At 42.0% G+C, this 15,680-nt stretch overlaps 1 protein-coding gene across 2 annotated transcripts; it reads right to left on the bottom strand.

Annotated features, from left to right (window-relative positions):
* Positions 1 to 2,749: 2,749 nt before the first annotated feature.
* Positions 2,750 to 15,226, bottom strand: LOC140731011 (ganglioside GM2 activator-like). 2 transcript variants are annotated; one of them, XM_073052177.1, is made up of 5 exons: positions 15,088 to 15,226; positions 14,869 to 14,972; positions 11,683 to 11,838; positions 10,348 to 10,530; positions 2,750 to 4,693 (listed from the first exon to the last, which is right to left on the bottom strand). In XM_073052177.1, exons 2-5 carry the CDS (start codon positions 14,959 to 14,961, stop codon positions 4,538 to 4,540), a joined length of 588 nt encoding a protein of 195 aa, XP_072908278.1. In that variant the 5' UTR covers positions 14,962 to 14,972; positions 15,088 to 15,226; the 3' UTR covers positions 2,750 to 4,537. The 2 variants fall into 2 exon arrangements, with proteins under 2 accessions (XP_072908278.1, XP_072908279.1); XM_073052178.1 differs by having other exon boundaries at positions 15,084 to 15,207.
* Between the last annotated feature and the right edge of the window lie 454 nt (positions 15,227 to 15,680).

Below are 15,680 nucleotides of genomic sequence, written 5' to 3'. Positions count from 1 at the left end.
ATCAAGGAAAAACTGCACATAGCTTAGGCGGACAATTAATATGCAAAAGACAACAAACTGTGCAAATACAAAAAGAAAAATAAAAGTAAATAAATAATCAATAAATAAATATCAAGAACACGAGATGAAGAATCCTTGAAAGTTGTGGAATAGGTTCAGTGTTGGGGTGAGTGAAGTTGAGTTAAGTTCTCCCCATTGGTTCAAGGGCCTGATGGATGAGGAGAAGTAACCGTTTCTGGACCTGGCGGTGTAGGACCTGAGACTCTTGTACCTTCTTCCTGATGTCAGCAGCAAGAAAAGAGCATGGCCTGGATGGTGGAGGTCCTTGACGACTGATGCTGCTTTCCTGTGAGAGTGCTCCTCGGCGGTGCGCTCAGTGGAGGGGAAGGCTTTACCCGTGATGGACTGGGCCATATCCATGACGTCTTGTAGGATTTTCCATTCAAAGGTATTGATGTTTCCATACCAGGCTGTAATGCAGCCAGTCAGTATACTCTCCAAGTGGAGCAAGTGCCACACCTGCCCCTACACCACCTCCCTCACTACCATTCAGGGACCCAAACCTTCCTTCTAGGTGAGGTGACACTTCACCTGTGAGTCTGATGGGGTAACATACTGTAGTGGAGCCTGGTTCAAAGGGTCAGAAGGGCCTATTCTGTGCTGTGTCTTTAAGATAAAATAAACAAATAAATCCAATTTTGAAATAGCGGTATAATGCAAAAGGATAAAATTATTATAAATAACAGAGATAAACAAATAGTGCAAACATTAGGGAGAATAATGGTAGTATTCGTAGACCATTCGGAAATAAAAAGTTTACAGCAGTCATTTGTATCTCCAAACTCAGCTGCTGGCCACTTAAAAACTTTACTTTGGCAACCTCTTCAGTGGCTCCTCTGCTGTGAAACACAGAGTCATACAGTGTCACTGTATTCCATCAGCCATTTCTTTCCCATTCTCCTAATCTAATTCCTTCTGTAGCCTCTCTACTTCCTCAAAACCACCTGCCCCTCCACCTATCTTCATTTTGCCTCCAAACTTTGCAACAAGGCCATCAATTCCACCGTCCAAATCGCTGACATATAACGTTAAAAAGAACCAGTCCCAGCTCAGACTCCTGTGGAACTCCACTGGTCACTGGCAGCCACGCAGAAAAGGCTCCCTTTATTCACTCTTTGCCTCCTGCCAATCAGCCACCGCTTTATCCATGCATTCCTAGAATATCATCCATTCTCTTATATCTATATAAGAGAAATGCCCCATTTCTCGTAAGTTAAGCTAATTTATGGGGTACGTTCATGAGGAGGGAGGGAGGGCAGGACGTGGATGGTTTGTGGGAAAATTAGGGTGTTGGATAGCTGTGTTGCAAGGAAGGAGGAGCACGTGTCTCTACGCCTCCTTGAACCAAACAGGATCATCCAAATAATCTTGTATTTGTCAATTATTAAGCTCTTAGCACAACAGGTTAATGTATATTAAGCATTTCATGTAGCTTTGAACTCATGAGATGGCAATGGAGGTATTTTGCTTCCTTTAAAAGCATATGTTCCATCAAACCCTGAGATTGTCGTGGACCTCTGAGTTTACCCGTGAGGACTGGCAGGCTCTTTAACATCTCAGCAAGTCTGAGGGTGCAGCGCTCACTCAACCACTTACTAAGATGACTGCCTGGAGCACACAATAGATATTAAAGAAAAAATACTAGGAGAATTTCCACAACGGCAACATTGTGGGCCAAAGGGCCTGTAAAATGCTGTAATGTTCTCCTTGGGTTCTGAAGTGACGGATAATAATAATTTCTTGCAGTCTTTATTGTCTTGTTCCTTATAAGCACTATGTTGCTTGAACAAATCATTGTGTATATCAAGCACACGTTCTGATAAAGTTAACACTGGGACTTGGGGGATAGCCAATTGTTGGCTATTTTGCACATTAGGTTGAAAATATTGTATATAATTGCAGTGCCTTTCCTCAAGTTGTGAAAGCAGAGGCAAGATAGATACATTTAATCCATTTGATTCTTGCACAAGTTGTTCTCACAACATAGAACACAAAAAAAACTTGCATCTTGGAACGAGCTTCCAGTAGAAGTGGTAGAGGCAGGTTCGATTTTTGTCATTTAAAAAAAAATTGGATAGGTATATGGACAGGAAAGGAATGGAGGGTTATGGGCTGAGTGTGGGTAGGTGGGAATAGGTGAGCGTAAGCGTTTGGCACGGACTAGAAGGGCCGAGATGGCCTGTTTCCATGCTGTAATTGTTATATGGTTATATTTGTTTTGTGGCTTTTGACATTCAAACTGGAGTAGAGTCCCTGTTATAATTTGGCAGCTAAATATTCAGTGAACAAGGTCCCACAGATAACAAGGATATACTGGCTGGCTGACCTGTTTCAGTAATTTTGAAAACAGAAGTAGCTTGAAATGCTTAGTGGGTCAGGCATCATCTGCATTTCTCTTTCCATTCATGCAGACAGACCAGCCGAGTTCTTTTTCCAGCATGTTCTGTTTTAATTTCAATTTTCCAGAACGTAGTTTTTATTTTCATTTATCGTTTTGGTACTGTGTGGAGGACAGATACTGGCCTTGAACTTGGGAACAAGTTCCCTGCTTTCTTTGAGCATTGCCCTGGGCTGAGTTTACCTGAGAGGGCTGACAGGATTCAGCAGATCTGACTGTGCAGCACTCACTAGAACGATGGTCTGGAACACGCATTAGATATCATCTTGAAGAAAAAAAATATAAAGAACATTTTTCACATTGGCAAATCAAACCTTTATTAAGAAATAAATGCATTTCAACAAATCCAACAGGAAAATTCAGGTCCCGATTCCGGTACCTGCTTTAAACAGTCATTATTGACAGTTTTAACCATTTCTTTGCATACAATATGTGAAAAATTACATTTGAGATTTTAAAATATCTACTGACTGCAGTAAAAAATACATATAACCTAATATCTTTCCCACTAATAGAAATTGCCAGATTCCATCATAAATACAAAAAAAAACCCTTTAAAATCAGACTTCTAATCTCCTGGAGTGCTGATTGTAGTCCATGAAACATTGAAAAGATAAGTAAATCTGTCACATGTAATTGTTTCAACATCCATCTCATCTTCACCAATGAATTGCTAAAGTTTGCTTAACAGTACATGCTGTCTGTGCAATTTTGCTTTTGTAATCTGAAGCATTAAGACATGAAGACATGAAGAATTAAGACAGAACTGACCATGCTGTAAATATTTGAGGTATGCAAACAAAATTTTTAACTTGGAAAGCAATAGTTCATTAAGGGGTTTCATTAACAAATTAATTAGTCAGATGGGGACAACAAAAAGAAAAAGAGGTAATTGGCAAATAACCCACAAGCAGGATCTGGAGATTTGTTTTCAAATACTGCAAATTTTCATGACCTGGAAGGATGAAGCAAACAGAACCATGGAACATCACAGCACAGAAACGGGCCTTTTGGCCCTTTTTGGCTGTGCCGAACCAGTCATCATTTCCAAAAGAGACTTGGGTACATAAATTAAAGGAAGAAAAAAAAACTGCGCGAGTGGTGACAGAGAAGGGAGGTTACTTGAAAGGCCGATTCAGAGGGCCGGCACATATGATATGGGACAAATGGCCCGCCTCTGTAATGGACAATTCTAGGTGGGTTGCTGTGGTCATTGTGGTTCACAGGTTTTGTTCACTTACCCAACAGGAAGGGTTGTGGATCTTATAATTTTACTCAAAGCAGATGCAAAGTTGGCAGGACGGCCTTTACTTATGTGGTGAGTTAGTGTGTAACAAATCAGAAACATTTGCTGTTCTGAAGGCCAAAAGTGATATTTGAGACCAGCTCTATTGGCACACAGTACCCTCATTTCAGGCTGTAAGTGTTCTCATGGGTTAGTTTCTGAACAGTTAAAATACTGATGGGAATAGAGGGTATTTCGATCTGACTGTGAAATAAACTACTGTGATTCTACTATATGGAAAACCGTTCCACTGAGACTAGCTTTCTGGTTCTTGCTTCCACACCTCTGTTCAAATGTGGAGTAGCACCAGAGCCAAGCACAGCATCAGATAGATCACAAGCTCACAAAATAATCATCTCATCTGTACCCTATTCTTTCCTGTGGAACCTAAACCAAAACTACCCCCCCCCACCCCAAGGCAAGAATGGTGAGTGTTAGGGGAGAGCAAGATGCTACCAATAGCAACAGTTTACTTCAAATGCACCTGATCATGGAGAACTTCCATCATTTGCAATTTTCCTCTGGGACCGGGACAGACTGTGTTCTTTTAACAGTTGGCCCTTTACATGTGCTAAATGAAACTGATTTTGATGAAAAGGATGGAAGCTGAAATAACACTGCTACAGAACAACTGTTACGGTCAGAAGAAAGAAGAAGAAAAAAAGAACAAATTAAACGCCTTATTGTTCTTGCAAAACTTGGCAGACAGAAGTTAAAAAAAATGCAATGTGGATGATTTCTTGAGTTGTGTTTTCAAGAAGTTTAGGAGAAGAAATTACACTTGATTGATCTGATCATTTGGCCTTTAGAGCAAAGGAGACTTTGACACATGCCAGCTCTTCCTGGTTGCTGGTCAGCACTGCCATGGCCTTGTAGTTCCCACTGGTCATCCAAAATGGTAATTCAACAAAAGGGATGTTGAACTCAGTGTTTGGCAGAGAGTATTTACCCTGGTTAGCGAAAAAGAGAGTAGTGTTAAACAAGAAACACTTGTGTGTGACTTAAGCTACCAGTTCTTACTTGCAGTAATTAATGATAATCTTCCTTATACCACCCAACCCTCGAATGTTGCATGTTTTTCTTTCCTCTTCTTTCTCCCGCTTTCCTCCTTCCCAGACTGGATCCTTGCTGAGGTTTTACACAGGGCTACACTTCAGTTCCTCAGTTTTCTGTTCCATTTTTCACATGAAAATCTAGAACAAGCCAAGTAACAGTCCGAAGTCTGGTACTCAAGAACTACTAACCTTGGCCATCTCAGACTTCATGAAGCAAGGCTTTTTTTCCCCCCCGCTGCATGTTTTAAAATTGTATTTCAATTTATGTCAGGCAGTGCAATATTTGTAACCAATTCATCAACGGGCTCACCAAGTAACTTAATCAACCTCTTACAAATTTGTTCATCCATTATTAGAGTGATGGTCACATTAACAGCACTGAATAACTGTCCAAAAAAGAGTCTGCTTGCTTCACAACCTCTCATATTCTTTCTTTATTAGTTTCCTTTACCTTTTCCATACTTAAAACACAATACCTGCCAATCCCTGATAAAACACATACATCTGGTGTCTTTCAGCATAATCTGATTCAATTGTAAGATTTTAAACACAACATGCAGATAAGGGGCAATTCATAATCTGTATACTTCATCCCACTTAAAGCATAACTAAGCTGGGAGACAATCTCCAAGAGAAGCTGGTTTCATTATTCCACCTACAGCGCTACAGAAAAGTGATTATTTCAAAGTCAACACCTTGAGTCCCTCTTACTGGAGTCAATTCAGGACACTGAGGGGCTGAAACGGAGAAATGCAAGCTGAGATATTAGACAAAAACCTAGCTGTGGCAACAGGTGAATGTGATGGAAATTGAATTTTTAATGAGAATGCCGTGTAAAGCATCAAGAGTTTATAAAGCTAGGATGGCAAGTTGTAACCCAACTTAGTTTTAGATATCGCAAAACACTCAGCAGATAAAAAATTCTGGTGGAGTTGAAAAATAATGCCATACATGAGAATTAAATGAGCACACAGATAAAAATGAATGGATGTATTAGCAGCTATGGAGCCAATAGAGACGCAGGGATCACGTGACTCTGTAATTGCCATTTTCATTGATGTTGAACTTACTCAGTGGTTTCCTCCATCTCTGAGACACATTAAATATTAAAAGGAAGGAAGGATTTCAGACACTGCTGCAGCAGTGACTCGAACAATTCCTAACCTGCTCTAAATCGAGAGCCTCCACTCCAAGTTCCCGTATTTATCTGGAAGCGCTTTGTGATAAGATTTTCAGCTTGTCCAAGCTGAAGACCACCTCACGGAAATGGTTTCTTTATTTCCAACAATTAGAGAGGGAATGAAAGCCGAGCCATTTATAGGGAATGGCAGGTTTGCAATGACAGCTCCATTTTGGTCTGATGAACTGTAAATGTACTTCGTGTCTGCACACTCTGATCAAAGCCAAGTTTTGAGACGTTGATCATATGGTACGAGGAAATGGTCAGAGTTCTACAGTGTGGAAACAGGTCCTTCGGCCCATCTTGTCATGCCAAACAAGGCAGCCCATTTGACCCATAAGCTTCTAAACCTTTCCTATCAATGTCTCTGTCCAACTGTGTTTGAAAAGTTGCTATTGTACCTGCCTCATCCAGTTCGTCTGCCAGCTGATTCCACACAGATACCACCTTTTGTGTAAAAACATCGCCCCTCTAGTTCCTCTTAAATCTTTCCTCTCACTCTAAACCCAAGCCCTCTAGTCCTTGATTCCCCAACTCTGAGAAAAAGACTGAGTGCATTCACCCTATCTATTCCCCTCGTGATTTTATATATGTTCATAAGACCACTTCTCAGTCTCCTTCACACAAATAAAATCCTAGCCTGTCAGTTCCTCAAGTCCTGGAAGGAGAAGAAGAAAGCCCTTAACTCCGAGTGGAGTCATCGGGACGCCGTTGTGACGGTGTTTTATTAACAGGCTTTCTTGTTTTTACAAGGCCGAGTTGCTAGCTCGACGCTCAACCCAGCACGGATGGAAAGCGTGCAAGGGAGTGAGTCCTGGAAGCATCCTTGTAAATCTTTGCTGCACTCTTTCTAGTTTAATAACATCATTCCTATACCAGGGCAACCAAGTGAACATAATACTCTGAATGTGGTTTCACCAGCATCCTGTACATCCCAACTTTATACTCAATGCCCTGACTTATAAAGGACAATATGGATGAAGAACTTGCATTCCAAAGTCCCATGTTCTATACTATTCCCCAGGGCCCTGCTGTTCACTGAAAAACCAACTTCTAATTGACTTTCCAAAATGCAACACCTTACACATATCTGAATTAAATTCCATTTGCCACTCCTTGACTAACTTACCCAGCTGATCAAAATCCCCCTATAATTTTTGATAACTTTCTTCATTGTCCACTATACCACACATTTTTGTTTAATTTGCAAACTTACTATTGTACCTTCTTATCCAATTTGCTGATAGAATAGACAAATAGCAATAGGCCTGGCACTGACCCTTCCACTATCACCCACTGCTTTCCACCACCAGGCCAACTGAGTATCAAATTAGCTAGCTTTACCCATTCGATATAAGCACTTGGGTTTAATAGTATTTCCAGGGCTATAGGCTTGGGAATTGAACTGGACCTTGCTTCTTGTGTCCTTCACTGCATTCACTGGGGCTGAGCTCCACAGGAATGATCACTGACCAGCACCGAACTTAGTCCGACTGTTGAAAAATAAACTACAGGCCTGCTGTGGGGAGGAGGAAGAGGGTAATGGAAGGTAATGCTCTTAATCAATTCTTGTTTGTCACTTCCAGCACCTTGGAGGCCTGCGATTTAGGCAGACTACCAGCGGATTGAACTGGTGTAGAGAAAACCACCATTGGATAGAAGATGGTGTTGGAATGTCTGGAGTAACAGAATTCTGCCTACAAAACAACAGGCACCAGTTGGATAAAAGAAAGCTGTGCTCCCATTTGTTGGTGTGGGTTGTGCTCTTGCCTGTCATTTTACACTGAGTGTACTGAGTTACAGAAGGGTACATTTCATTATGGTGTTGTGTGGTTCACTTCCAGACCCATGGTGCAATTAGGAAAAGACAATCGTCCTTTTCCAATTTTAGAGAGCTTGCCCATTTTGGAGGCAGCCATGCACTTTCAACAAAGATGAGTAAAAGCGCAAGGGCTACAGAAAGAGGGCAGGAGAATGTGCTGAGAGGGAGATAAATCGGCCACCATCGAATGGCAGAGCAAACCGACGGGCCAAGTGATCCAGTTCTGTTCCATTGTCTTCTGGTCTCAAAGAGCAAAAGGGAGCATGTTGCATAGCTTGTGTTTTATAACCACACTTAGTAACAGTTAGTTTTACCTGACACTACGTGGCTCATGTTTGACATCAGTAATGCAAGAAACAGAAGCAAGAACGAACCTTCCAGCTTCAATACAGTCACATTGGTCATGTCCACTCCTTCACGCACAGACATATAGAACCAAATCTATCAAGCGTGATGCATAAAGCATTCACAAAATCTTTCAGGTAGGGAACTCCAATGATACAGAATCTGCTTCATGAAGAAATCTCTCATCACAGACCTAAATGGCCGATTCCCTTATTCCGCAACCACAGTCCCTAGTCTAGACTCTCTGGCTGAAGGATACAGCCTCTCAGCATCTAGTCTGCCAATCTCTCTCAGAACCTTGTATATCTTAATTAAATCATCTCTTTTTAAAAAAAACTTCATTGAAGATCAACTAATCTTGTTTCACAGGACAAATCCTTATAATCAAGTGAATTCATGCTCCAAAGGAATTATATCTTCCTTCAGAAGGAAAGTGCATTGTACTCTGAGGCCGAACCTCTGCTCTGATCAATCTTAGAAGGCTTGCTTACATTAGTAGTTAAATCCTTTGCCACTCGCACTATCAATAGCTACGTAATTGTATCTTTCCACTTCTGATAAACTAATGCAGCACTCTTTCTACAATTGGGTACTTTGGAAGCGTGTTCTCTGTCGTAAAGCATAAAAAGGCAGCTAATCTGCAAACTGCTATATCATTTTATTTCTGAATCAATGATCAGAAAATTAGTTACGAGTGTTATTAATTGAAGGACGAAAGTTGACTGGGATATTTGGGGAAATCCTCTGCTTTTGCTGGCCATTTCCTTTTTCTAGTGATACCTTCACCTGAAGAGACTGACAAGGGTTCAGATCAACATCTTAGTTCAGATTGCACCTTTTGGTATCAATCTCTTCGGCAGCCTATTGCAATGTAGTCAAGACTCAAGAGTTACAAATGTGGAATTCCTAGTTCTGTTTCTAAAGTGAATAAACCAATTAAAGTGTGGGACAAATGGTTTTTTGTGTGGAGAGGTGAAAGTCACATTTTGTTCCATTCCAAAGGCTTCAGCAAAACATCTACATTGGCACGGTAGTTTAGTGCTTTATTCACAGAAATGCTTTATTTCAGAAGAGACGTCAACTGAAACCCCATTGTGTTCTAGCGTCCCAAAGCACTATATTTAAAAAGCAAAAGGGATGATAGCTCTCATGTCTGAACCAACATCCATACCTTTACCAGTAACAATGGTCTAAGAAGGCGTGGTTCTGATTTAAGCCGCTACTGCTGAGGGCATGCAATTACTTGCTGGCAGTTAACAAAACAAGAAATGAAACTAAATTCTTTACTAATAACACTTCTTATGTTAAAAAATAATTACGGTAAATGATCACTGCAAACAAAAAAGGTTATCTTCATGTCTTTTTTTTAAAAAATGGGTTCCTTTCGGTTTCTTATTTTCTGGCAGCCTGTAAGGACGTGAATCTCAAGGTTGTATTGTGTGAGTGTGTAGGCCTCCGTTAGTCTCGATAGACCATGGATTTGCACCTTGGAAAGTTTCCAGGGCGCAAGCCTGGGCAAGGTTTTTTTTAAAAAATGGAAGACCAGCAGTTGCCCAAGCTGCAAGTCTCCCCTCTCCACACCACCAATGTTGTCCAAGGGAAGGGCATTAGGACCCATACAGCTTGACACCGGTGTCATCGCAGAGCAATGTGTGGTTAAGTGCCTTGCTCAAGGACACACATGCAAGCCTCAGCCAAGGCTCGAACTTCAGGTAATTAGATGAACGCCTTAACCACCTGGCCACACGCCAACACAAGGTTGTATAACGTACACATAACTGGATGATAAATATACTTTGAACAAGTACCTGTTTTTTTTTGCTTCTGACTTGGGTTGTATGCAAGCCCTATTTGTAATTTGTGAGAACTTGTTATGTAGAAACCGACAGCCAGATTTGCTACTTTTTCGTGCCAACACTTGCGAAATATCTAATTGGCTCCAGAGTGCTTTGCGGTGAACTGCCAAGATCCACAGCAAATGCACCTTTGACCGTATAAACTGTAGATCAAGCAAGACATGCACATTCAGAAGCTGGTGATGAATGGAATCACAAGTTCTTTTCTAATTGCACAGGAAATGCATCAATTAGAGCTGTATAAACGACCAGCTCTCCTGCAAACACGCGACTGATTCTGTTGGGAATATGAAATTTCAGAGCACTCTGTCAGTATGCTTATGGGAAAAATTGAAGAGCTTCTTACCGCTTTAAAAGGACAGTGACACGGGAGCCCGTATGTAAACAGTGGTTCTGGGCAGTTCTGCCCGGGCGGGATCAGCATATTGAGCAGTGTACAGACATCATTGTAAGTGCAGCTTCCAATTTTACCCAAACATGGAACTTTAATCCAGATGCCAGCTTCTTCCTTGTGCAATGTTAAATTAACCTGTCGAACATAAACTTGAATTTATATAGTGACTGCAACATAAAGTACCCTAAGGGGTTCCCACTTGTTTTCTCCAACAAAAAACACCATCAAATCACGGAGGAAGCAAAGAAAACAAACTACAGGAGGAGTTCAGTGGGTCAGGCAGGATACGGGGAGACAGAGGGATGGTCCATTCACTGAACTCTTCAAGTAGTTTGTTTTTTTCCCGTTCCATATTCCAGCATCTGCAATCGCTTTTGTCTCCAACTAAGGGATAATTACAAAAGTGACAAAAAGTGTTGGCAAAGTTCAAGGGAGGAATTCAACCCTATGACCTTGTCTGCTGAAAGTGCAACCAACTATGGCAAAAAATGAGAGAGAGAGAGAGAGAGAAAAAAAATCAGGCATGTACAAAAGGCCAAGGTTTGAGGGATATACAAGCCGTAGTGGGATTACAGCTGAAAGAATTTGGAGAGTGGGTTGTGTGAGGAAAGGTAGAGCAGGTACAGGAGGTACTTGAAGAAGTGTGAAGTCAGGTCAGGAGCAAAGGTAGATTGCTTTATATTGGGTGATGGGTGAATAGCCCTGTTTTGATACTGTCACAATTGTGGAGGGTAGCAAGTGCGAGCCCAGTTAGGAAAGTATTCGAAATAGTATAGGCTGGAAATAACAAAGGCTTAGATAAAGGTTTTCAGCAGCACATAACCTGACCCTGCAATATAAATGGAACAAGCAAGGATAACTAACGATAAAGGATCACTGCTACACAGATAGAACCTCACATAAAGAACAATATACTGGAACTAACATAGCCATTTGAGCCAATCACAAGCCGGATATTCCGCAGCAAGCAAGAAGCGTAATGGAATTCTCTCTGGATTAGTGCAGGCCCAACACTAGAAGCTCATTACAACCCCGGGCAAAGCAAGCGGCTCGACTGTTAGTCCCAACGACAGATTCCCTCTGGGGTCTGCATGCCCCCGGCTTTAGTGTGTCCTGATCACAACAATTACTACATCAGGGCCCACCGGCTGTGGCTCTCGCACTCAGGAGCTGCATCTAGTAGAAAGTGAACAGATTGTATTTGGGTCCTACACCACTGACTTGGTCAGGGCAAGGCCCATCGTGGAACTGAACAGGCTGGGTACAGGGCAATGGATTGATTCTTACTGTTAAAGGCGCTTCAAGGGTGACACTGGTGGAAGCTGTTGCACTGGCTTGAAGGTCCCCAGGAAGGTTGATTGGATCTGGTTGGATGGACAAAGCCTCAAGGACTGCAGGGTTCTTCTTACTCCCGCAGTTAGCCCAGGAAAAGACGCCACGACTCTGAAAGAGAAAAGCAATGAACGAGAAGTGAACAAATGTCTGCTGGGCGCAATCTTGATCTTCCTGAAAGGCTTTAAAGAGTGCATTCTGCAGAATTGCAAGAATCTGGAAACAGCCATTCGGCCCACTGAGTCAGTCTGGGTTCTATGCCAGAGCAACCAGTTGCCCTCACCCTGTAGCCCATCGAATTCTCTCTTTCGAAACCAGCCTCTTTACTATCTTGGCAGAGCACTCCACACCCTAACCACTCACTGTGTTAAAACAAAGCATTTCCTTGTGTCATTTTTATCTCTTTGACAATCACTTTTCCCTTGTTTCCTGTTCCTTTGCCCTTCTGCTGGTGTTAACAGTTTCACCACGTCTATTTTATCCATACAGTTTGACATTTTACAGCCCTGCAGCTAATCAATTCTATTACAAGAAGAACAATCCATTCCAAAGCCAGTTAACCCTGAATCGCTGAGGTAAATCTTTCCTGCAACCTCTCCAATGCATTTACATTGTACTGAAACGTGCTGCTCAGACCTGGACCAGTACTCCATTTATGGTGGTACCAATGTTTTATTAAGGTCCATCATGGCTTCCTTGTGCTTGCCCTTGATGTCTGCTTTCAAGGCTGGAGCCCCCGTATTCTTTTCCTAGCTATTTTCCCAACCAGCCCTGTTGCTTTCAGTGAAATACCTGTGTTTCACCAGATCTTTCTGTTTATGTAGGCCTTTTAGAATGGAGCCCTATGACTTGTAATACCTCACCAAAAGTGACCTGCACACACTGCGCTGGACGCCAAGACAGTTACAGCTATTGTGAAATTTAAAAGGCTTTTTCACAATCCAGATTCTTATCTTGCAGCAGAAATGTATTAGTTATTCTTCCGACAGTTCTGCTTAATGGTATCAAGATTCAGTGATAAAATAGAAACGGCATCTCAGATCAGAGAACAATTAACAAAATATCCAAATGTCACCTTTCAACATTACGCATCGCCTACTGTACCAAACTTTTCTATGTTCTTGCCTCAGGATTCACCCCACTTCTAGCATTGTGCCAAATATAAATTTGGAAATTTTGCTCATCACTCTCTGATTAGAAATGCCAGTGTCCAGGAACAGAGGGGCCGTGGATTCAGCCCAGTCTGTCTCAGACAAAGCCCTCCCAATCATTAGGTACATTTACAAGGAGTGTTGCCTCAAGGAAGCAGCGTCTATCAACAAGGACCCATCATCCAAGCCATGCCCTTTTACCATCAGGCAGGAGGCACCAGAGACCTTAGGGCTCCCACACCACCAGATTCGGGAACTACCCTGCAGCTATCAGGCTCCCGAACCACTGTGGATAACATCACTCACCTCAACGCTGAATTCACTCAACAATGTATGGACCCAACAATTCATGTTCTCAGTATTATTGATTTGTTCTAATTTATTACTTGAATAATTTGCCCTCTTTGTGCACATTGGCTGTTCGTCAATCTTTGCTATGTATAGTTTTTCATAAATTCTATTGTATTTCTTCATTTTCCTGTAAATGCCGGCAAGAAAATGAATCTCGAGGTAGTATATGGTAACATATGGGTATTTTAATAATGAATTTACTTTGAACGTTGAACACTTTTGATTTTATCTGTACCTCATACCACAAACAGAACAAGTGAGAGAATGACTGCGACTGTTTTACTGCCAGAATGGAACCGAATTGCTGATATGGCTATTGATTTCACAACCGCAGTAACTGACCACCTGGCATCCGGCACAGTGTGCATGGGTCACTTTGTGGCCAAATTAAACCTCCGGAGTTAACAGTATGTCTGTCCTCGTTTGGACTTGGCACTTCTGTGCTGCCAAAACCATATCAACAAAGAATTTTTAAAAAGCTGGACACTTATTCAACACCTTCTACAGCCCAAAGAGGTCAATAAATAACCTTTTAGAGATGGCAGCACTTTAGAAACATAGGAAAGCAAGACTGGGTATTGATCAGAAACCTCTCAAAGCAAGAACAAAAAAAAACCCACAAAAATTCTAGACATTTCAATGTTACTTTGGGATACACAGGGTGAGGACATTGCTCTTACATTTTACGCATCTACATCTCTCATCTTGTAAATAAAGCACGTTATTACATATACCTTTCTAACTACTTTTCCAACCCACCATGCTGCTTTAAAGGAACCTGATCGGTCCTACAGTGCATGTGCATTCTTCTATGTTCTGGAAAATGCCGCCCTGACCCAGGGTCATAATTGGTCTCTGCATTTGTCTTTGCCTAGTGTGTATATGGGGTTTGGGTCAGTTGGGATATGTATTCTTATAAAACCATGGCAGCTGACTTATTGCTTTATTGTCCAGGGTTACTTGCTTATGTGAAAGATAGATATTTCAGATATAATTACTAAGCTCTTAATGTTTCAGAGGCATGCAGCATCCCTGCTAGCCACTACTACCCCATGCTTACCCCCGCTGTCACCATTGCAACTGCCTCCCTGTTGAACTGCGACCCACCAAATTGGTGTCACCTAGAAGACGTGAACCAAAAATAGCCCCTTTAGCTTGTGTCTCACTCCCTGTCACAATATATCTACTATAAACACAGACCAGATGCTGGCGTTGAGCGACATCGTCCAGAGAAGAAAATTAACAGTCTACTTTTCTGCCCTGTTGGGGTGTCACGGCATGTTTATACCCCATCTGAAGAGTACCTCCATTATACTTGTGTGTGACATTGGTTATAAAATTATGTTTCGCTGCACTTAAAGCCCTCGGAAGCTCACTCCGCTCAATACCAACTTCGCATTTGATCTTCTGCCAGCGGCAACTTCCTCATCTCACTTACACAGTCCCTCTGGTCCAAAACAGATCACTTCTCCATCTCATCTCCCTCCTTTACAGCGTTTCATAGAACTACTTACAGTAACCTGACCTAATATTTTCCTCCCCAGCTATGTGACTTTTTTTTGTGTTTGATAATGCTGGATTATTAAGTGACAGACATTATATAAGATATGCAGGATCACAGTGAGAGTAGACGACGTACCAGCGGCTGCTTCCCACCACTCGACTCTCCATTATCCGCCAGAGACGTAGAGACAAACCCCAAACAAATGAGGAGGGTAAAGGGAATCGTCATTGCACCGAATCCTGTGTCGGAAAAATGCAGAGAGTACAGAACGAATTAAAACAGTAAAATGTTAAAACAAGCTCGGCTCCATCAATAAGCTTTTGCAACGGTGTTACAAACACAAAAGATACTTGCAGATGTTGCTCGGGCTGGGTACAGCTTCCTGGCGCTCCTCTGGCCGCAGGTGGAACGGCGTCTGCACTCTCACCACCCGAATGGGAGCAGCAGCTCCTGATAATCGGAACACAAGGGCGAGGGGGAGGATGCAAGAGGCGTCAGTTCCCTCGCAAGGACGTGAGCAGAAACGCTTCTTCGCCCTCTGCGGGCTGGATGTCCATGTGTCACACCGGCTGGAGTTAGCTTTGAGTGTGAGGGCGATGGTGATTTGAGGTCCCTACACCTGATCTTGCCCTCTGCTGAGGGATCTGACCTGAGCCGGGGCACACATGCAGACCTCATAGGTATTGCATCGGACTTTAAATTTTAAAGCATAGGGTAGCCATCATGTGTGGTAAAAATAATGGTGTTGATGACCGAGAATGGAAAAATAAGTGCAGGTATTTTTTTTAAAAGTTATTATTTTAAATTAATTTCTAGCCCAGAGTGGTGTTTGCAATTATTTTTCTATGCTTAAATCATTTTGAATTATTTTTAATCTCTCTGCTCGTTAGAGACACTCAAAAGCAGTTCGAAGATATCTGACAGGAATGAGTCGAGAGTCAAGCAAT

The sequence above is a fragment of the Hemitrygon akajei genome, chromosome 7, assembly GCF_048418815.1.
Source record: "Hemitrygon akajei chromosome 7, sHemAka1.3, whole genome shotgun sequence".
NCBI classification, from domain to species: Eukaryota; Metazoa; Chordata; class Chondrichthyes; order Myliobatiformes; family Dasyatidae; genus Hemitrygon; species Hemitrygon akajei.
This window is presented reverse-complemented; position numbering and strand designations above follow the sequence as displayed.

What these genes read in the sequence shown, in the direction of transcription:
- LOC140731011 (XM_073052177.1), bottom strand. Translation starts at nt 14,961, where the DNA reads ATGACGATTCCCTTTACCCTCCTCATTTGTTTGGGGTTTGTCTCTACG. An exon ending in GTGGTGGGAAGCAGCCGCTG is followed by an intron (nt 11,839 to 14,868) that starts GTACGTCGTCTA and finishes TTTCTCTTTCAG; the next exon opens with AGTCGTGGCGTCTTTTCCTG. An exon ending in GTCACTGTCCTTTTAAAGCG is followed by an intron (nt 4,694 to 10,347) that starts GTAAGAAGCTCT and finishes TTCGCTAACCAG; the next exon opens with GGTAAATACTCTCTGCCAAA.